The sequence below is a fragment of the Kogia breviceps genome, chromosome 10 (genome assembly GCF_026419965.1).
Source record: "Kogia breviceps isolate mKogBre1 chromosome 10, mKogBre1 haplotype 1, whole genome shotgun sequence".
Lineage (NCBI taxonomy): Eukaryota > Metazoa > Chordata > Mammalia > Artiodactyla > Physeteridae > Kogia > Kogia breviceps.
This window is the reverse complement of record NC_081319.1, coordinates 53,798,912-53,822,877: the sequence shown is the minus strand read 5'-3', so window position 1 is coordinate 53,822,877 and position 23,966 is coordinate 53,798,912. Positions and strand designations below refer to the sequence as shown.

Genomic DNA, 23,966 nt, shown 5'->3' with positions numbered 1-23,966 from the left:
ATTTATCCAACAGTATTTTCTCACTGTGCCTCTGTCACATTTTGGTATTTCTCACAATATTTCAAACTTTTTCATTATTATACTTGTTATGGTGATCTGTGATCAGAGATCTTTGATGTTACTATTGCAAAAAGATTACAACTCACTAAAGGCCCAGATGATAGTTAGCATTTTTTAGCAATGAAGTACTCTTTAATTAAAGTATATGTGTTGGCTTTTTAAAGCATAGTGTACTCTCTTTTAAAAAATTTATTTATTTTTGGCTGCTTTGGGTCTTTGTTGCTGCACACAGGCTTCGTCTAGTTGCAGTGTGTGGGGGCTACTCTTCGGGGGCTTCTCACTGCGGTGGCTTCTCTTGTTGTGGAGCATGGGCTCTAGGTGCATGGGCTCCAGTAGTTGTGGCATGCGGGCTTAGTTGCTCTGCGGTATGTGGGATCTCCCTGGACCAGGGCTCGAACCTGTGTCCCCTGCATTGGCAGGTGGATTCTTAACCGCTGTGCCACCAGGGAAGCCCCATAATGTACTCTTAATAGACTACAATTTAGTTTAAACATAGCTTTTATATTCCCTGGGAAACAAATTCGTGTGACTTGCTTTACTGCAATATTCACTGTATTGTAGTGGTCTGGAACCAAACCCACAATATCTCTGAGGTCTGCCTGTATCACTTTATAGGCAGTGAGTACCTTATAATAACAAAATAATCCTAATTCCTCCCTCTTGTCCCTTGTATCATAACTGTCACTCATTTCACTTTTATATGAGCATACATAATAGAATACATTGTAGGTATTATTATTTTCAACAGACTTATCTGTTAGATCAATTAAGAATAAGAAAAATAAGTTTTTAATTTACCTTTACTTCATCTTTGATGCTCTTCCTTTCTTCATGTAGATCTAAGATCCTGATCTATGTTATTTTCCTTCTTGTTAAAGAACTTTTAGCATTTATTGTAAGGCAGATCTGTCAACAAATTCCCTCAATTTTTGTTTGTCTGAGAAAGTCTTTATTTCTCCTTTAACTTGGAAGGATAATTTCACAGGGCACAAAATTCTAGTTTGGTGTTTTTTTCCCTCTCAGTACTTTAAATATTTCACTCTGTTTTTGTCTTGCTTGTATGATTTCTGAGTAGAAGTCATATAATCCTTATCCTTGTCCTTCTATAGGCAAGGTGTCTTTTGCTCTGGCTTCTTTCAGGATTTTTTTCTTTATCTTTGATTTTCTGTAGTTTGAAAAAGGTGTGCCTACTTGTGGTTGGTTATTTTGGCATTTGTTGCTTAGTGTTTGAGCTTTCTGCATGTGTAGTTTGGTGGCTGACTTTATTGGGAGAAATTATCAGTCATTATCATTTCAAATATTCTGTTCCTTTTTCTCCTCTCCTTCTGGTATTTCTATTACATGTATATTACACCTTTGTTGTTGTTCCACAGTCCTTGGATTCTGTTTTATTTTTTTTCTAGTCTTCCTTCTTTTCAGTTTTGGAGGTTTCTATTGATATAGCCTCTAATTCAAAGATGCTTTCCTCGGCATGGCCAGTCTATTCATAAACTCAGCATAGGCATCCTTCATTTTGTCTGTAGCCTCTTTTTTGTTTTGTTTTGTTTTTGGTTCTTAGGATTTCCAGCTCTCTGCTTACATTGCCCATTTATTCTTGCTTGCTATCTTCTTTATCCATTGGAACTCCTAACATATTAATCATAGTTTTAAATTCCTGGTCTGATACTTTCAGAATCCTTGCCATATCTGGTTCTGATGCTTCCTCTGTTTCTTTAAATTGTGTTTTTTTGCCTTTTGGTATGCCTTGCAATATTGTCTTCATAGCCAGACATGATACACTTGGTAAAAGGAATTGCTGTGAATAAGCCTTTAGTAATCAGGAGGTAAGGTATAGTCCTGTGATTAGGTCTAAGTCTTTTAGTAAGTTGGACTGTGAACTTTACAAATGTTTTTTTTTTATTTCCTTTCCCCGCTTAGGTGGGAAAGGATGGCTAGAGCTGACTGGAGTTATGTATTTCCCTTCCCCAGGTCAGTTAGGCTGTAATAACACCACAGCAGGTCAGGCTCTGGTTAATAGTTTCTTCTGAGGACAGGCCTTGTTAAGAACAGAATGCCTTTGCATTTTTCAAAATGGTTCCTGTTCCCCTCCCTGTGCCAGAAGCAACAAGGGGATTTTGTTTTTCCGTATATTTATTGTGAGAACCTGGTTAAGATCCTCAAGGCAAATCCAGCATAATTGTGGGGACCACCATATGAGTTGTGGCCCCACCCTGGAGTTTTTAAGTCTCCACACTGAGACTTAGGTTTTCCTACCCACCTCCCTGCCCCCAGTTATTTGCAGTATTGATTTCTGCATGTGTGTCTCTCCATTGTAGAGAGCAGCAGTTTGTCCTGTGTCTTTCCCTCACTCACAGATCCAGGAAGAGTTGTTGATTTTTCAGTCTGTTCAGCTTTTTACTTGTTAGGACTGAGTGGTGATGTCCAAGCTCCTTACATGTAGAACCAGAAACCAGAAGTCTGTTTATTGCTAAACTATCTAAACTTAATGTTTTTCCTGCAAGGAAAAGGATGCTCCTTAGTACTAGCTTCAAGTTAAACCTTGCATATATTTAATTGTTTTCTTCTTTATTATTTTAGCCTATGTTCATACTTTTTCAATGTTGGAAATTGCTCCAAATTTTTACATATGAATACTCATATATTTTTAGGTAGCTAGGTGAATGGTAGCATTATTTTTCTCTTTTGTACTTTACATCTTTTAAAGCTCCTTAGCTTGTGGATATTTTTGCTTTGGCAAGGAATTTCAGAGGAGAATTGTTGCAGTCAATCAACATAAACAGTTGCTTGATCTTGAGTTTAAGAGAGAAGAAAGAAAAGCACCCATGGTGATGAAGATGATGACAAGCAGCAGGATGCTGCTGTATTCACCAAAAAATGTTTAAAAACAACTGAGAAAAACCCTTAAAATTTGGAACATCCTTTTGAGGTCTTTTAACTAATACTTAGTATTTAAATTACATATTAAGTATATATCTTGACAATATATATGAATGGATGGAGCTTGACAGTATAATGCCAAATGGAAAAATAAGTTGAGGTAGAATACATACAGTAATTTTAAATAGTATAAACCATATTGTGTAGTTTGTCTATACCTATTTATAATGAAAGTATAAAAATAAGGCATTTATCCATATATATACCAGCTGTGATAGTGGTTACTCCTGAGTATGGGTGGGTGATATTGAGGAAGAAAGTATGAAGGGAGATTCAACTATGTCAGTAAAAAAAAAAAAAAATTTTTTTTAAATAAAATCATCCAAAGCAAATATATGATGTATTTGCATTTGGAAGTCTGGATGGCTGTTATTCTGTACTCTTCTGTATGTTTGAAACATTTTGTAATAAATTTTTAAAATAATATATTCTCTATGTTGGAAATTTAGAAACATAGAAAACTAATGTAAAGAAGCCATCACCCAGATGTTACTACATTTGCATTTTGTCATATTTTTAAAATTTTGTATGCTTTTATGAAATGCAAAAGTGGTATTGTGTATATAGTTTTTTTTATTCTTTATATTCTTTTAACATAGCATGAGTCTGAATCATTGCAGGAGTGCCTTAACTGGCATGTTAATTACCTTTCAACTTTTTAAAAAATTTCACTTTAAGAAATTGAGACAAAATTCATATAACATAAATTCACTATTTCAACCATTTTAAAGCATACAGTTCAGTGGTTTTTAGTATCCTCTGTGTACCTACAGAACATTTTATCACCACCTAAAGAAACCTTGTACCTCCCAAATCCGTCTTTCCTCCATTAATTTAATTTCTGTTTGAAGACTTACCTATTCTGGACATTTCATGTAAATAAAACCCACATTTAAAATATATGACCTTTTATGTATGGCTTCATTCCCTTAGCATAATCATTCATATTTTTGACATGTATCAGTACTTCCTTTTTATGGCTGAATAATCCATTGTATGGATAATACCACATTTTTAAAATCCACCATTAGTTGATGACATTGACTATTATGAATAATGCTGCTAATGACATTTGTGTACAAGTTTTTATGTGGACATATATTTTTATTTCTCTTCCATATATACCTAAGAGTAGAATTATTGGTTGACATGATAACTTTGTGATTAACTTTTTGGGGAACTGCCAGACTGTTTCCCATAGTGGTTTCCCCATTTTACATTTCCACTGGCAATGTATGAGGGTTTTAATTTCTCCTAATCCTTGCCAATACTTTTTTTTCTAGTTTTTTTGTTTTACTTGCCTGTTGGTATGAAGTAGTATCTCATGGTTGTTGCTTTTGTTTTTTTTGTGTTTTTTTAATTTTGATAAAATACGTAACATAAAATTTACCATCTTAACTATTTGTAAGTGTAGAGACCAGTGGTGTCAAATAGATCATAATGTTGTGCAATCACCACCACCATCCATCTCCATAGTTTTTCATCTTGTAAAACTTGAAACTGTATCCATTAAACAATAACCCCCCATTTTAACTTTCCCCAGCCCCTGACAACCACCATTCTACTTTCTGTCTCTATGATTTTGACAGCTCTAAGTATTTCATGTAAGTGGAATCATACAGTTTTTGTCTTTTTGTGACTGGCTTATTTCACTTAGAGTAATGTCCTCAAGGTTCATCCATGCTGTGGCATATGTCAGAATTTCCTTCCTTTTTTAAGGCTGAAATAATGTTCCATTGTATTTATATACCACCTTTTGTTTACCCATTCATTCGTTGATGGACACTTTGGTTGCTTCTATGCTTTAGCTATTACGAGTATGTTGCTATGAACATAGGTATACAGATATCTCTTAAAGACCTTGCTTTCAGTTCTTTGGGATATATATCCAGAAGTGAAATTGCCAGATCATGTGGTAATTCTATTTTTAATTTTTTGAGGAACCACCATATTGTTTTCTGTAGCAGCTGTACTATTTTACATTACTATTAGCAGTACACAAGGGTTCTAATTTCTTCACATCTGCATCAACACTTGTTTGTTTTGGATAGTAAGCCATCTTAACAGGTTTGAGGTGATAGCTCATTGTAGTTTTGATTTGCATTTCTCTAATGATCAGTGAGGTTGAGCATTTTTTCATGTGGTTAATGGCCATTTGTATATCTTTGGAGAAATGTTTACTCAAGTCCCTTGCCCAGTTTTGAATTGGATTTTTTGGTTTTTGGTTGATGAGTTTTAGGAGTTCTCAATATGTTCTCAATAGTAATCCTTTATAAGATACATGACTTGCAAATGTTTTCTCCCATTCTATGGATTGCCTTTTTCACTATGTTAATACTTTCTTTGAGTCACAAAATTTTTAATTTTTCATGAAGTCCAATTTGTCTATTTTTTCTTTTATTGCTATGCCTTTGGTGTCATATCTAATCTAATGGCATGAAGCTTTTGCCCTGTGTTTTCTTCTAAGAGTTTTATAGTTTTAGGTCTAACATTTAGGTGTATTTGAGTTAGTTTTTGTATATGCTGTTAGGTAAGGGTCCAACTTCATTATTTTGCACATTGATATCTAGTTTCCCCAGCACTGTTTGCTGAAGGGACTGTCCTTTCCCCATTGAGAGGACTTGGCACCCTTATTGAAAATCACTGGCCCATGTACGCAAAGGTTTATTTCTGGGTTCTTTATTTTGTTCCATTGGTCTGTATGTATTATATGTATGTCTCTATGCCAGCACCACATTGTTTGATTACTTTAGCTTTGTAGTAAGTTTTAAAATCAAGAAGTGTTTGTCCTCTGTCTTTGTTGTTCTTTTCGGGATTCTTTTGGCTATTAGGGGTCCCTTGAGATTCCATATGAATTTTAGGGTGGGTTTTTTACTTCTGCAAAGAAAAAAAATCATTGGATTTTGATATGGATTGCATTGACTCTGTAGATAACTTTGGGTAGTATTGTCATCCTCCAGTCCATGAATGACCATGAGATGTTTCCATTTATTTATGTTTTCTTTAAACAATGTTTTATAGTTTTCATCATACAAGTCTTTTACTTCATTAGTTAAGTTGTATTTTATTCTTTTTGATGCTATTGGAAATTTTTTTGTAATTTCCTTTTTGCATTGTTCATTGTTAGAGTATAGAAATGCAACTGATTTTTGTGTGTTGACTTTCTGTCTTGCTGTTTTGCTGAGTTCATTTATTAGCTCTAACAGTTTTTTGTGTATGTAGAGTCTAGTGCTTTCTCCCTATGAGATCATATCTGCGAACGGGGGTGATGTTACTTCTTCCTTTCCAATTTGGATGCCTTTTATTTGTTTTTCTTGCCTAATTGCTCTGGCTAGAACTTTAAGTACTGTGTTGAATAGAGGTGGTGAAAGTAGGCATCCTTGTCTTGTTCCTGATCGTAGAGGAAAAACTTCAGTCTTTCACAATTGAATATGTTTGCTGTGGGTTTTTCATATATGGCTTTTGTTATATAGTAACATGTAATACATGTTATTAAGTATGTAATATATTTTATACTATATACTAGTACATAGTATTTCACATATTAATGTTATTTATACATTTTTAATACATGATATCTCTCAGTTGGATGAAGGTATTCTTCTAATTGGACTCCTCAGGGAAGGCCCATGAGTATCATATTCCTCAAGTCCTCGCATGTTTAAATCTGTTTTTTTATAGTGTCATATATGAGAGTTTGGCTAGATAGAAAGGTCTAGGTCATTTGTTCTTTACTTGAATTTCTTGGAATTGTTTTACTATCATCATTTTGCTTGTTATTGTCAAGAACCTAATTTTATGTGTTTCATAACAAACATGATCTTTTTTTCCTGAAGTAATAATTAGTTTTTTCTCTATAGCATTGAAGTCTAATAAATTTCCTAGGATATGTCCCAAAGTTGACACTTCTGGCAATGGTGACCCCTTTCAACATGTATATTGATAATTTTTATTTCTGGAAAGCTGTCTTTGATTATAGTTTCAAACATTAGTTTGTTTCACTGTTTTATTTTTCTTGGATCTTCTTCCTGTTTGTTTGAATTCCAGTTCTATCACTTGGGGTTGTTTAAACCTCCCGAATATCTATTTCATCAACTATAAAATGGAAGCAATAACAGTACCTACCTCATATGGTTTAAATAAGTTAATGCATGTAAAAGTATAGAAGAACATTGTAGGAACACAGAACGTGATGTGTACATGTTTGTTATTACTTTTATTGTTACTGTCACCAAAAACAGAGCTAATGCAGATAGAATAGTACTTAGAACAATACATATTACCATATTGTCTCCTGTAGTTGTGGGGTGTGTCATTTTTTTTAAGTTTCCTCCTGTGCCTTTGTAATCAGTCCTCTCCTTAACCTGTATTACTTGAAACCTCAGATCTGATTTCTGTCTGTATGTCTCTGGGAGTTTCTTTTCCAGAATGCCATGTTATAGAAGCAGATAGTATGGGGTGGCCCTTTGTGTCTGACTTACTTCATGTAGCATAATACTTCTGAGAGTCATCTATGTTGTTGCATGTTTTAGTAGTTTGTTACATTTTATTGCTGAGTAGTATTCTGTTGTATGGATGTTCTATAATTTATTGTGTTTTCCAGCTTTTGGTAATTATGAATAAAGAGGCTATAAATATTTGCATACAGTTCTTCATATGGACATAAATTAGTATTTCTCTTGAATAAATGCCTAGGTATGGGATTGCTGGTTTGTAAAATAACTACATGTTTAATTTTATAAACAGCTGCCAAATGGTTTTTGCAAGTGACTCTCATTTTGCATTCCGTTCATCAGAGTATGAAGAGTTGCATTTATTTTGTTTGCATCGCCCGCACATAGTTTGTTCAGATTTAACAGTTTTGTAGTAGTATCTCATGGTTTTAACTTGCTTTTCCCCAATGACTAATATTTTCTTTTCATGTACTTATTTCCCATTCCTTTTTTTCTTTGGTGAAATGTCTGTTATCTTTTGCCTATGTTTTGGTTGGGCTGTTCGGCTTTTTATTACTGAGTTGTAAGAGTTCTTTATATATTCTGGAAATAAGTCCTTTATCAGATAGATGTGTGTTTTGCAAACATTTTCTCCCAGTATGTGGCTTGTCTTTATTTTTTTAACATATGTTTCTAAGTAGAAATTTTTAATTTTGATCAAGTCCACTTTATCATTTTCTCTTTTATGGATCTTGCTTTTGGTGTGTCATCTAAGAAATCTTAGCCTACCCCAAAGTTACAAACATTTTCTCATGTTTTTACTTCTAGAAACTCAATAGTTTTAGGTTTTACATTAAGATCTGTTACCTGTTTCAAGTTGATTATGGTCTGTGGTTCAAGAAAAGGGCTGAGGTTCTCTGTGGGGAGGATATTGATATCCCGTCTTGAACATCATTGTTGAAAAGACTCTCCTTTCTCCACTGAATTACTCACCTTGATAGCCTTGTCAGAATAGGTTGACTTGTATACACATCAGTCTATTTTGGGATTCTTCTGTTTTATTGAGATCTCTATATATCTATCCTACACCATATTGTCTTGAAATCAGGTAGCATGATTTAACTTTGTTCCTCTTTTTCATAGTCCTTTGCTTCATATAAATTTTAAATTGGCTTATCAACATCTACCCCAATGAGATGTGATTTCTACTTTTATCGGGAGTACATTAAATCTATACATAGTTTGGGGAGAATTGTTATCTTAATAATATGAAGTCTTCTGATGCATGAACATGGTTATCTCTTCATTATTTTATTTCTCAGTTTTGGCTTTAATTTTTCTAGATTATATATTAATCATTTGAGATCATCTCTTCTAATATAAGCACTTTAAAGGTATAAGTTTCCCTCTAAGCACTGTTTTAGCCGCACTGCACAGACTTTTTGAGAAATAATATTTGCATACCATAAAATTTACCCTTTTAAAGTATACAATTCAGTGGCTTTTAGTTTATGAATAAAGTTATAACACAAATTCCAGGGTTGTAATTTTCTCACTTTTAAATTTTTCAATATTTTAATATACTCCCTCCCCTATTTACATCTTAGAATAGGACCCATCCTGTTATTTGACCCTGTTCAAAGGTAAACCTTTTCAAAGTTGGCATGGTTTAGGGGAGGAGATTGGAGTATATTTTGTCACACATGTGCACTGTAACATTGAATTCAAAGCAGTGTTTCATAGTCTGTTAGAAGTCTCATACAGCTCTAAGTGCTGTAAATCTAAGAGTGTTTTCTCTTTTCTTCCTCTCTCTCTCCCTTCCTTTTTTTTTGTTTGTTTTACAATTTCCCCAAAGATTGGACGTCACTTGTAGTTTGTTTTAATGTACTAACAGAAATAGAAGCCCATTTTGAAAGTAAAGAATTACTTGAAATAAGCTCTATAGAAAGCATACTGTTAAATTTGAACATGGAGATAACTCTTTTAATACAAAATTACCTATAATGTTTAATACAGAATTACCTATAATGGGACTTACATCTATCATTTCTTACTCAATTCATCGTAAAGATGACCCTTTGCTCTTGGCATAAGTATTTAGAGCTTGTGTTTCTAAAATTTTAAATTCTGTTTTCTGAAGGTGCTAATATATTTTGATTTTTCAAATGAGCATGTAAACTCTTTGATTAGTTTTTGAAGACAATAGAGATTTGTCAACTTTTTGAACCTTCATTTATTGCACGTTGTCTTTCCAGTTCAGAGTAATTGAGAATTTTACTGACATATCAATTAGGCCTTCTAGAAATTTTAAGAATATAAATTTATTGAAGATATGATCGTGGTATCTGAAAATTTCTAGGTAATGATAAGTTTTCAAAAATTGATGCTTATAATTATATGTGAGATATAGATGATCACATTCAGATGAAGAAAAACTACAGATTAAGGTGTTATGTCTAAGCAAACCTACCATATAAAAATGTAGACTTACTGAACAAATTTATTCTTTAGTTAAAAATCTTAATTTGTTGATATTAATCATCTTAAGATAGAAAATATAACAAATGGAAAAATAGAAGTTCCTTTTAAGATGATTCTTTTTACTAAAAACTATATAACTAAAAAAAAAAAAAGCTATTCCTAACATGTCTGACTACTGTCCAGTGTTATAAATGTAATATATATTAAGTGGATCCGAGTATCTGTATAACCTCATTACTCTTTTTAAAAAATAATCTTTGCTTTTTGAAATACAAGTTTACTAAGCATTTAACCTTTTTTCATTCAGCAGGAACATTTATAAACTTTATTATATCAGTTGCTTGTTTGTTTTTTAGGTAAAATCTGTAAAAACTGGGTCAGTTTTTTGGACGATGTGCTGCTGCTTGTCATATTTCTATATGGTAAGATTTCATGTTTGAAACTACATGAGGGCAAACAATTCTTTGGTAGCTGGATCAGTGAAGTGCCTCCTCTTCATCATTCCCTTCTCAGCCAGGGCTACTTGTCCACTTTGTTTCTCCTGCAGTCTTTAAGATCTTTTGTTTAATGTATCCTCTTTCCTTACTACCACTCTCTTCCCTACTCCCACCTTCAGGGCCTGCTATGGACTTTTACTTTAGTGGGGAGGGCTAATACTCAACCCCTCAAACGTAATACTTGCAGCAAGTGAAACAGAAACTTTTCTTTCAAATGTACAACTTGTCCTAAATAATGGTCACATTCTCTAGGTTAACCTGTAAACTACTTAAACATAATTTTTTTCAACAGATTTCTTAATCTCCTGCCTTTCTTTCCCACACCACAGCCTATATACTAGTCTTATGCTGAAAATTAATGATAATCTTAAGTAACTTTTTTTTGTTTCTTAAACAAATGTCATGGAATTTGTGCTTCCATATTAACCATGCCCCTTTTAAAGTGGTTAAAGGTTAGGGCACATTCTGTGCAGTTGTACTCAGTAATAGCAAACCCATTCTCTTTCAAGTTTAGACTGAAATTTTGGAAATAACCAGAAGTCCTTCAGTTAGAACTGGAACTCAACCAGAGTAATGTTGTCTTTGGTGAAAAATAGCATATGACTGAAGCAGTAAACTGGTGTTCTTATATGAATTGTAAACTGAAGGCTGTTTCTTATAAATTGTTCTTATACATTTTAGACAAGGGCATCATTGTTAGAACATGTATGTTAACATATAGTCTCCTAAGGTGACTTTTGGTACAAATGGTTCTGTTAAGCTTTTAATTATTAGAGAACATGCAAGAACTTTGATCTTGACAGACCTTATTGCCTATTACGGAATGTACTTAATAAATTCTGTTGGTTTGGAATAAACATAATCTTTAGAATCTTTATTGATTTAGACCAGAACATAACATACTCAATTGTCTGGTAAATAGAATTATTCTAATTTTGTGCTATAGGCTAAACATTAAACTGGGATCTTGATTTGTATCCATTGGTAGGAATAAATTTATACCCAAAGTAGCACCTTTTGTCTTGAAGATCACAAAGCACATCCAGATCATCTGAGTATTCCTTTTAGTTTAGTTGACTAATGCTAACATCCATTGTTCTTATTCTTAGTGAAGTTTCTTGCAATGTATTTATCATCAAAAATGGAAGGAGTAAAGGGGTTTTTTTCTTTTAAAAATTTATGATCTATATTCTAAAAGTCTATCTCCATGACAGTTTTTTTATTGCCAATTCACAAATTATGTTGTTCTCAGTGTTATAAGTTTAATTTAATTTGACCATTTCTCCAGTGAATATATAAAAGTGTATTGGATTTATGGTATTGTGTTGTTTTACTTATTAATAAAAATAAAGAAAAATAGGTTATTTGTAGGTTACAAATCCATTTTTAAGCATCTCAAAATTGCTAAAAATCCTAGTGTTTATATTTGCTCATTATATGTTTAGATTGTCTTGACATGTCATCACAAAACTTATCTATTTTAAAAAGCAAATATATAAATTATTTAACTTAGCATTTCTTTACTCATAGGTCTCTGCTTGGGGTGGTTATGTGTTTATTATCAACCTTATTCCACTGCATGTGTTTGTGTTGTTACTAATGCAGAGATACAGCAAAAGAGTCTACATAGGTAAGTGATTTGACTTCTGATAGCTGTCAACTTCTAAGAGGTGTTTCATATACGTTCTTTTCATTGAATGGACATTTCTGTTAGGTTAGTATTATTCATGAGGAGGTAAAAATAATTTTAGATTTATTTTGCTTTTTGTATTAATAAGGAGGGTCAGGCATTTTTACTAAGTGTGTTGTTATCAACTTTCCCTTAATGAGTTTTTGTCGAAATTAGTCTAGATTTAATATTTGTCAACCTTTTTTTTTTTTGCGGTACGCGGGCCTCTCACTGTTGTGGCCTCTCCCATTGCGGAGCACAGGCTCTGGACGCGCAGGCTCAGCGGCCATGGCTCACGGGCCTAGCCACTCCGCGGCATGTGGGATCTTCCCAGACCGGGGCATGAACCCGTGTCCCCTGCATCGGCAGGCAGACTCTCAACCACTGCGCCACCAGGGAAGCCCAACCTTTTTTTTTTAATTTGGGGAAATGGGCATTTCTATCATTCACATATACATATTATTCAAATTCAGCTTACTCACTGTAAGAGATTAAGGATCCTTAACAGTTTAATAAACTTTTGAAAGCTATTTCTGTATAATATACAACAGACTGTCTTAGTCCATTCGAGCTGCTATAACAAAATACCAGAGACTGAGTAGTTTATAAATAATAGAAATTTATTTCTCAGTTTTGGAGGCTAGAAAATCCAAAATCAAGGCACCAGAATGCTCACATTCTTGTGAGGGCTGTTTTCCTGTTCCACAGCTGGTACCTTCTTTGTCCCCACCTGGTAGAAGGAATGAGCAAGCTCTCTGGGGCCTCTTTTAAAAGGGTACTGTTCCCTTGGAGCCCTCATTACCTAATCACCTCCCAAAGGCTACCTCCTAATACCATTTCCTTGAGCATTAGGTTTTCAACATTGAATTCTGGGGAGAAACAAACATTTGGACTATAGTAGAGACTGAGTATTTTCTCTACATGATTTTAATTTGCTCTACAGGTTTTAAAACATATCTTTTGAATAAGATGCTTAGTAATAGATGATGTCTCAAATCTTAGAGCTCATTTTCTATGAGACAGACAGAACTTTTATGGGTTGAATTAATCACAGAGAAGTTATGATCTGAAACCAGTGTCTTAGTAAAATAATATAATTCCATTATAATAATGTTGGAACACAGTAACAAAAAGATACAAATCTTATTAACTTGATTAAAAAAACATAGTAGTTTGGCAGTTTCTCAAAAATTTAATCATAGAGTTACCGTGTGACCCACAATTGCACTCCCAGGTATATACCTAAGAGAATTGAAAATATATATTTACTTTGTAACTGCTTAGGATGTGTCTATATGAACTGTGTACTGTATGCTTCTGTTATAGTCCTTACAATATTTCATTGTCTTATTTTCTGTAACAATTTTCCATGGATTCTTTGGGCTTAAGGTATATTAAAAGGGAGACTGCGATTCTGGGACTTCCCTGGTGATGCAGTGGTTAGGAATTCACCTGCCAATGCAGGGGACACGGGTTCGATCCCATGTGCCACGGAGCAACTAAGCCAGTGGGCCACAACTAAAAAAAAAAAAGAAAAGAAAATATATATTTACACGAAAACTTGTACTGTAACATTCATAACAGTGTTGATTATTCGTGATAGCCAAAAAGTGAAGACAAACCAATGTCCATCGACTGATGAATGGATAAAGTGTGTGGTAGATTCATGCAATGGAATATTATTTGGCAATGAAAAGGAATAAAGTACTGATAACATGCTACATCATGAGCCTTGAAAACATTGTGCTAAGAAAAATAAGCCAGATACAAAAGGCCATATACTGTGGTATTCTTTTTGCATGAAGTGTCCAGTGCAGGCAAATCTATAAAGGCAGCAAGCAGATTAGAGACAGGAAGTTGAGACAGGAAGTTGATTTAGTGGTTGCCAGGGGTCTGGGGAGTAGAGGAGTGACTGCTAATGGGTATGGGGTTTCTTTTGGGGGTGAGGAAATGTTCTGGAATTAGACAATGGTGATAGTTACAGAGCTTTGTGAATATAATAAAAACCACTCAATGGTACATTTAAAAAGGATAAGTTTTTCTGTGTATAAATTACATCAATTTTTTAAAGTTAGAGTATATTAATTATATTTATAGCCATTTCAGCATACTTTATAACAATCACCACTGAAATAGTACATCAAGTTCTTCTTATATAGCACAAACTGTCCTAAATTCTTCACATGTATTTAACTCATTTAGTCTTCATAACCACACTGTGAAGATAGAGGTACTATCAATATCCTCATTTTACACATGAGGAAACAAGACAGAATTTGCTCAAAATCATGTAGCTAGTAATGGAGCTGAAGCCTGAACTTAGATATTTTGGCTCCATAGCCCATAATGCAAAAAACTCACTGTAACTGTGTGCCTGCCATGTAAATAAATACCTTACTGGGGAAATATATCAACCTATGATAAATCTCTTTACCCTGAAAACACTGTAAACAATCATTGGAATCCAGAAAAGAAGATGACAGATTAAACAATAACTCTCTTGGCTTTTTGTTTTGGAACTATACAGGAAAAACATTTTAAGTTAAATGGTTATGGGGAGGAACTAAGAGTTTCTTTGTGTAATTTAAAAAATTGGGGTCCTGAAAATGTAACGGTCAGGAGAACAGAGTTAGGGAGAAGATTGAGGGATAGACTTTTGTGAAATGCCCCTGAATCAGGAAGAACTAAAGGAAGAGTTAGAAGTAGCCAGATAAATACATTGTTAAGGAGGTCAAATGGGAGTATTTTCTGCATAAAAGTTTAAAGCATGAACAGTGACCAAGTCCTCTTAAGTGTTAGCACTAAGATCAAGTAGAATGAGAGTTGAGAAAAGACCTTGTATTTGATGAATAGGATTTCTCTGGTCACTTTAGAATACAGTTAACCCTGCTTTGGTTGGCTCTTGAGAATATAAGAATATTAGAAGAGCTTTTCAGAGGGAAGAAAAATAAAATGGGTTAGGGATGTTATGGATGTGTATGAAGTTAGATTAGCAAAGTCTTAGATAATTTCATGGTGTTCAAATTCTCCACCCTGCCCTCCTTGTTTCTATTTAGCTCTAGAAGTTACCAAGGAACATCATCTTATACTTTCAAATTATATTTCTTTGTTTTTTTCCTGCTGTACTATCCTTGATTTCATTTTAGGTATCAGTACAAAGTATATTTGCCATTTTTAAAAGTTGTGATTGTCTCTCCACTCAGGTGTTTTGAACAAGTCACTTGCTGCTTTTACAAATAGAGCTTATAAAATTATAGTTTACAAGACTCATTCTCTACATAGTTTGCAATGAACAGCATCCTGGAGAAAGAAAAATTATTTTTATCATTATGTATATCTGTTAAGTTAGTCATTGTATTTCTCTCTGCTGGTCGAGAAGAATCTGTGGAGCGTTTTTTAAACTTTTAGTTTTGGGGGGGCGGGGTGGGGGAATCTTGTGAGCTTTAATTTCATATAAGTTTCTTACCATTTTTCACCCTGCTTATTTACCAGCATTCACAGTAGTCAAGTAATCAAGCAGTAATAAAGTATCTTTATTAGTCAAAAGCTTCAACAGTCTTACAAGCCTTTAATCATATTTGTTAATAATAAAGCAAAATTGGTTGAATTTTAAAGTATTTCCTCACTATGTTTCTTTTGGTTAATACTATTTTGGTTGAGAGAGACAGGGGGTGGCAAAGGAATATTTTGCTAGCCCTTTCCATTATCACCCAGGAGATAAAGCAACTCAGAAATGCTAAGGTGATTTAATGGTGGATCAAAGTTAACAGGAATATAATAGTCACAAAACATTTTCTAACTTTATTTAAGTAAAAGGAAGTATAGCAGTACTTTAAAAGCATGAAGGGTACTGTCCAACGTAAGTTGTTTAAGAAGGTACTTAAAGGTTAGTTTGGGGAACAGCAGGAGCTTCTTGAAAACTTGACATTCTTTTGGAACTTGAATCAGGCCTTTCATGGTGCCTTTTATTTTATAGAACAATTCATTTGTACACCTTAAGTCAAGGACAGTGGTTTGTTTCTTCTCTGTATCATTCTGGTCCCACCCCATACCCTGGATTAAAAAAAAAATAAAGTACTTTAAAATTTTTTTTAAAAATTTTTTTATTTTTGGTTGCGTTGGGTCTTTGTTGCTGTGCACAGGCTTTCTGTAGTTGCGTCAGGCGGGGGCTACTCTTCATTGCGGTGTGTGGGCTTCTCATTGCAGTGACTTCTCTTGTGGAGCACAGTCTCTAGGTGTGCTGTCTTTAGTAGTTGTGGCTGGCAGGCTCTAGAGCACAGGCTCAGTAGTTGTGGCACACGGGCTTAGTTGCTCCGCAGCATGTGGGATCTTTCCGGACCAGGGTTCGAACCCATGCTCCCTGCACTGGCAGGCAGATTCTTAACCTCTGTGCCACCAGGTAAGTCCCCCAAGAAATAAAGTACTTTAAGAGTGAAAAGATGTTTAGGTTCTGTTTCAGAAAATTACTATTTGTCCCAAATCAAAGAGATTTTCTTTGGTTAAAAATAACCAAACAGAATAACAGACCTTGTATATGTCTTCCTAATGGTAATTTGGGGGGAATTCTGACACATTGGAAGTATGGTCTGCAGTAGTGAAGGCCAGTAACTGTACTTCCACAGGATGGCAGTGTGATAAACATTGTTGTGATGTAATAAATGATTTACTACATTATTGGTCTTGTGCGTTTTCGTAGAGCTTACTACTTTGATGGAAAGCTTTATTTGTCTGGTTTAAAGGGTAAGAAAAGTAGGTTAAGATGGATAGATAGAAGGTTGTGATAGATGTAGATAGTAGTTTGGTCAAATTTCATAAAGAGTCCGGAGGAAGAATTGGTGGGGAATGATTGCCATGTGTTTGTGTTGTTGAGGTCTTTTGAGAACATTAGAGAATGGTACAGGTGTTGTCAACTGCCTCTTCAATGCCCATTCAAGAAGAGGAGCTCTCTCCCTCTAAGTTTTTATAGAGCCAGGGTTTTTTCCACTTATGTCACATGTACTTGCTTCATTGTATTGTGGTTATTTGTGTACATCTCTGATTTCCCCAATTAGATATCTAACTCTTAGAGGATAGGATTGATCTTAATAAGATTTTGTATTTTTAGAAAGTCTTGATCATGGTAGACATAAACTTAATATTTGAATAAATTAATTAAAGAGATCATTTTAAACACGCTGTTTGATGCTGTGGTATAAAGACTGGAGAAGAACTTGTTTTCATTTTGCATTGGAGATTGTGTTCATTTTTAAGAATTGAAAGTTACTTCACTATTTCTTAATACTCAAGTATATCTAATGCTTATTTTCTTTGTTTTAAAACATGGGTTTGTAAATGGGATTTAAATTGAGGTATGGAGATGTATATCTAATTTTACAGGTTCAAGAAGAAGGGCAGTATTAAAAGCAAGATGAGCTTGTGACATTTTATATTACTTGGCAGACAGTCCTGAATTTAATAGTGTTAAAAAAACAAAATTCAACTGAGTAAATTTTAAGTATTTAATTGGCTTTATGAATGATTCATAAGTTGAGCAGTATCACATCTAGCCAAGTAGAAAGGAGCTCCAAAGAGCCTCAGAAAGGGAAAGATTTTTATAGGCAAGACAAGGAAATTCACAAACAGAAATGCCTTTCAGGCTTAGGTAACCTACCTATTGGGGAGGGAAGGGTCTATGTGTCAGATTACCTCATCTTTCTTTGGTGAGGGGGATTTAGAAAGAATTATCTCATTGGTGCTGACCAGCAAATTCCGCACTGACCAGTTAGGATTGCATTCCTGGGGAAGGTTGTGACTGCAGTTAAGGTTATGAATTAAGTTTTGATTTTAGCCCAGGTGACTCCATTTGGGGCCTGTCATTTCTTTAACAATGGAAATATTGGTGTGTTAAAGAGTGCTGTGAAGTAGAACATATATCCTCCTATGTAAACATCTCAGTATCAGTGATCCAAAAAAGATAAAAATAGGGAAGACATGAATCCAGTTCTCTGAAAAGGAAATTCTTATCTTTGGATTATTGCATATAGCACATTTATCAGCTTTGTATCATTGGTGCATGTAAGTAGGTATAAATGAGGTTAATTTGGATAGAGGAATATTTATACATAAAATATTGTTGAGAACTTGTCTGTTTCTGTTAGTTCAGATTTATTTGACATTAATCTATATTTACAAAGTAATTTTTACAAATTAAAGTCCCACCTGGCCTTTTTCATGTTTGCCAAGATTGAATTTCTTTTTCTTGAACTCATCTCCATTTTTTTATTAACTTGAACTCTAGTGCTCCTACTTCTTTTTTTTTAATTTATTTTATTTGGCTGCATGGGGTCTTTGTTGCTGTGCACAGGCTTTCTTTAGTTGCAGCGAGCAGGGGCTACTCTTTGTTGCAGCGTGCGGGCTTCTCATCGCGGGGGCTTCTCATCACGGTGGCTTCTCTTGTTGCAGAGCATGGGCTCTAGGCGTGTGGGCTTCAGTAGTTGTGGCTCACGGACTCTAGAGCCACAGGCTCAGTAGTTGCGGTGTACAGGCTTAGTTGCTTCACGGCATGTGGGATCTTCCTGGACCAGGGCTCAAACCCGTGTCCCCTGCATTGGCAGGTGGATTCTTAACCACTGTGCCACCAGGGAAGCCCTAGTGCACCTACTTTTTTGTAAAATGTTTTCTTCACTAATGACAATAAATGCCTCTGTGAAGTTGCATAAAACTGCTGAAATGAGAATATTACCCGGTTTAGTCTTCTCTTTTGGATATGCCTGGAAATGAACTTGAGCAAATCCCTGAGAAGAAACTTCATGGATAGTTTCCAGGCAAGTGATTGCTGAAATTTTTACATTACCAAGCACAGTGTAGTCCCATTTGAAGAGACGGTATGATGTGTGTACCCATCATGTATATGTGTGCCCACCATGCCTTCTAGTGATTATTTCTGGAAAATGTGACTTAAAGGGAAGTAAATGGGCTAGAGACTTTCACTTTTTACTATGTTGGTTTTTTTTTTCTAAACAATACATTACCTTTACAATTAAGAACAAACCAAACAAACAAAAAAGAACAAACCAGTAATCCATGGAAACAGATGCAGATTTGTGTCTGCCTTGCCCTGGGATAGAGGGGATGGAGTGAGTATGAGGTTTTCTTTTGGGATGATGAAAATGTTTTGGGACTAGAGAGGTTTGGTGGTTGCACAACATTGAGAATATACTAAATGCCCCTGAATTGTTCACTTCAAAATGATTATATGTGAATTTGACCTCAATTTTTTAAAAAAAGACTTTACTTTTTTGTTCAGTGTGTGCCATTTGTCATATCTAATCCAAATTCTGTGGCAGTGTTATATAATATTCAGTGTTCATTTGTGTTTATATAAGAAAGAGAAATCCAGCCTCAGAGGTGATTGTAGTGTTTGGATGTAAGTAGACTTAACTATATTTAATATACATGAATGACATAAGGTTTTCTCAGGCTTGGCTTTTCTAATTGTGCCTTTTTTTTTTTTTTTTTTTTTTTTTTTTAATTTTTGGCTGCGTTGGGTCTTCGTTGCTGTGCGCAAGCTCTCTCTAGTTGTGGTGAGCGGGGGCTACTCTTTGTTGTGGTGGGCAGGCTTCTGATTGTGGTGGCTTCTCTTGTCGCAGAGCACAGGCTCTAGGCGCACAGGCTTCAGTAGTTGTGGCACACAGGCTCAGTAGTTGTGGCTCACGGGCTCTAGAGCACAGGTTCAGTAGTTGTAGCTCACGGCCTTAGTTGATCCACGGCATGTGGGATCTTCCCAGACCAGGGCTTGAACCCGTATCCCCTGCATTGGCAGGCAGATTCTTAACCACTGTGCCACCAGGTAAGCCCCTCTAATTGTGCCTTTGTGTGTTCAATATTGCTCCAGGGTTTAATTTCTCAGCTCTAGCTGTCTAAAAGGCCTGTTGTTGATCATAGAACCTTAGCTTATTATTATTGGGGGGGAGGAGGGGAGGGATCTACAAATCTTGTCCAAACTCCTCATTCTGTTGTGAGGAAACAAACTTGTTTTCAAGTAGTTGTTCAAGGTCACACAATGACCTTGTTCCCATTTTTTTTTCTAATTCTGCCTCTGTAACTCTTTGTCTGGGTGTCTACACAGAATGATTTATTAAAGAAACATACTGTTACTAGATAACCCATCAGCCAAATTGGTTGACAGTTCAAATATATGTGACATAGAAATTCTTATTTATATTTACTTAACTTTTATTGCATTTGTGTTCAACTGTCTTATTGAGGGTAATTGTATTCAAACACTAATATGTCTGGAAAGTACATTGTTGGATGGGTTACTTCTGCAGCATCCTCTAGACAACTGTTTCTCTATTAGCTTGAGGTCATCAGAAACTTTATACATTGGTCCTTCCTATTACATTTACTTAAGCTTCTTATCCTTTTTCTAACAGTGTAGTCATCTCTCATCAGACAGCTTGGACAGCAACTTAACATTTGAACCATTAACACATAATTTACCTTCTATAAATGGGTTTCTTTTAAAAGCAAATAAGCATTCTTTCTCAGCTGAGTTGAGTGAAGAGAAGCATATGCTGTGTTGTACAATGTGTAGCATACAGATATGCCTGCTATAACAGTTCTCTTGCAGTCTTTTTTTTCTAATAGATTACTTTATTTGCCAACAAGTAAATATTGACTGTACTTCATAAAGTATGTGAATAAGCTTTATAATGGAATAATCTTCATATTAACTTATTTTACATAAGTTTTAACTTCATTTCTAAATAATTTTTAATTACAGTGATTCCAAATACTTTCACTGTTATCAGCTTGTCTGGTAGTGATCTGTGAACACCTAAATGCAAAAATAAGTCTGTTATACAAATTGTAGCCCCTCCCCAATTTACCTATACACTTAGGTTGATATAAGCCAAGAATACTATATAGTATATTCAGTGCCAAGAGCAAATAAGTTTCCTTTATTAGATCCTAATAAATTCAGTAACTAGTCTGTTTTATGGCTTGACTTCTGTGTACTTAGTTCTTTTCTTCTTTAATCACAGAAAACTTAGTGGATAAACATAAGATTTTTTTTTTTCAACTGGTTAAGTACTGTACAAAAGTGTTAGGAAACTATAAATAGGGTGTGAATACTTAAAAGCTTTTGAGACAACAGCAGCTATTCATATATGATGATGACAAGTATTCATTTGGTCATTCATACTTCGGGTTAATGCCAATAGGAATGATGTTTACTTATGTATTACATAGCTTCTTGGGTTATGTCATTAATTATTAATGATAGATTGAAAAAAAACTTGATTCCATTTTCAGGAGAGTAAAACAGCACCAGTCTCCTTAAAATAATATTTTTTTAAATAGCAGAGAGAATTTCATGATTTATAATAATGTATGATTAACCATCAAATATGTATCAAATAGAATAGTCACTTCAGTATTCTATTCTTAAAATAAGTTCAGTTAAAACTTTGCTAAAAATATATGAGTTGTGCATATATTTATGTTTTAAGTACTTATTGGTAATAGTAAATTATCCTTGTTTCCTATTTTGTCTTTATAGCATATAGCACTTTCTATATTGTGGGCTTAATATTATCCATGCAGATACCCTTTGTGGGATTCCAACCAATCAGAACAAGTGAACACATGGCAGCTGCAGGTATGAAAAATATTTATTTTCTTTCTTCTAAAGAATCTGTGAAGGTATGACTGTCTGATCTTCAGTGGAATGAAGGGTTCTTTTGCGGTTTTGTAGTTGTTTTTAATTTTCATCATATTGGTTCTAAAACATCACCACTATAAAATATGAATATCATAGAGTTTATGGAGACTTTCTGATATTGTGCGCCTAAAAGTGCCTATCTTGCCAGCTGTGACTGTTTTGAAAAAGCAAAACATCCTTTTTTGCAAACACTAAATAATATTTGCTTTGTATAAATTAAATAGTGTATCTGTACACTGACTTACTGTATCACTGAGTTTTCATTTTACCAAATTTAGATGGAACATTTCATTTTTATGTTCCATATATCTCACTAAAATATTTTATCCATATCCACTAACGGGAATTAATGGCTTTCATATTGATTATAAGGTCATATAGTTCCTCTCCCTAAAACAGAGCATTTTGCCATCGTTAATCTCAGTCACAAATAACAAGATACAGTGGGAGATCTGTGATTAAAACTTTATCAGAGATTCTCCACACAAGGTGCATGATCCATAGGAAGTCTGTGTGTAGTTATTTTGTTTGTAGCATTTTATAAATATCAGTATATTTAATTTTCTGAGGTGATGTTCCATAGCTTTTATCATCAGATTCTCAGTAAGAATCTTGAACCATCTCCACCCCCCACCCAACTATAAACAGTAACCATATATCAGGATTCTCCTGATCCAGGTCATTTGTATCCTTCAGTAAATCTGAGAATTATTTTTTTAGTGATGTTTCTTTGTTTTTTTTCCTAGAAAACGTTGCTAAAATATGGGACAAAGGGTGGAATTTAATGTGCTGAATAGGCTTCAGTTATTGAAATGAGATTTTTCTTGCCTGGTCCACGTATGGGGAGTCTGATCATTTTGAAAAAAATATGTAACAGAATTTTTTGGATGTATTAATTGGTTAACTGTCATTTGACAAAGGAAATGTCAGATCAAATGACTAGTCTTTGATATGAATGGTACAAGGTATTCTAAGAAGGTCTTCCAAATTAACGTTTGTAAATGTCCTTGGTAAAAATGCTTTGTTGATTACTTATATGAACCTTTTCTTTAATTAGGTGTCTTTGCATTGCTGCAAGCTTATGCTTTCTTGCAGTATCTGAGAGACCGATTAACAAAACAAGAGTTCCAGACCCTGTTCTTTTTGGGTGTATCACTAGCTGCAGGTGCTGTGTTCCTTAGTGTCATCTATTTGACTTATACAGGTAGGTGTCATCACCTGTAGGATATGAATCTTGTCTCTAGGTTATTGCAAAAGGTAATTCTTTTTCAAATTTTGTACATGTTCCATATATCCTAATAGGTCAAATATTGTGGTTTCTTTACAAACTGTATGAAAATAATAGTCAAAGGTTCTAAAATATGAATAGCACTACAAATTTGGGGGTTTTTTTTAACAGTATCTTAATTTTGCTGCTTCAGGTTCTGATAAATCCACTTTCAAGCATCCTTCTCTTGATGGATGAATAGGCCCAAAATGTATAAAATTCAAAGCTTCCAGTGTTAACAGTGCAGATTTACCCTCCCTTGTGTACTTATACTCTATCTCCTGATTTTAAACAGTCAACCAAATCAGTTTCAGTCTGCTTCTGGATTCTGAGTTACTTTCTAATCCTGACTTTACTAGTCCCTAGAAACAAGTCAAATTCTTTCTGAAGGTATATCAAATTAATGTACCAGCCTATGTCATAAAATCATGAAGAATTAATTGACAGGAATAAAAGGCAGGAATGTTTAAAATCATCTTTGTGGACTTCCCTGGTGGCACAGTGGTTGGGAGTACACCTGCCAATGCAGGGGACATGAGTTCGAGCCCTGATCCAGGAAGATCCCACATGCCACGGAGCAACTAAGCCCATGAGCCACAACTACTGAGCTTGCACTCTGGAGCCTGCGAGCCACAGCTACTGAAGCCCTCATGCCTAGAGCCCACGCTCCGCGACAAGAGAAGCCACCGCAATGAGAAGCCTGTGTACCACAACAAGGATTAGCCCCCCGCTCGATGCAACTATAGAAAGCCCACGTGCAGCAATGAAGATCCAATGCAGCCAAAAATAAATTTTTAAAAAATAAATTTTTTAAAAAATTAAAATCATCTTTGTAATTTATCTAAATTTGGCATACTGGACACCTCTCACTTTTTAAAATTATCCAATGTTATCTTAATATCTTAGCTTTATTTTA

At 34.6% G+C, this 23,966-nt stretch overlaps 1 protein-coding gene across 3 annotated transcripts in view; it reads left to right on the top strand.

The window, feature by feature from the left end:
- The window catches only part of STT3B (STT3 oligosaccharyltransferase complex catalytic subunit B), a 104,594-nt gene that overhangs the window by 64,270 nt on the left and 16,358 nt on the right, over nt 1-23,966 (top strand). For all 3 annotated transcript variants that reach the window (XM_067005853.1, XM_059077324.2, XM_067005854.1), the window contains exons 4-7: nt 10,268-10,333; nt 11,939-12,038; nt 21,622-21,720; nt 22,841-22,987. In XM_067005853.1, the coding sequence (XP_066861954.1) occupies nt 10,268-10,333; nt 11,939-12,038; nt 21,622-21,720; nt 22,841-22,987 (412 nt within the window). The remainder of the gene's footprint in view (nt 1-10,267; nt 10,334-11,938; nt 12,039-21,621; nt 21,721-22,840; nt 22,988-23,966) is intronic.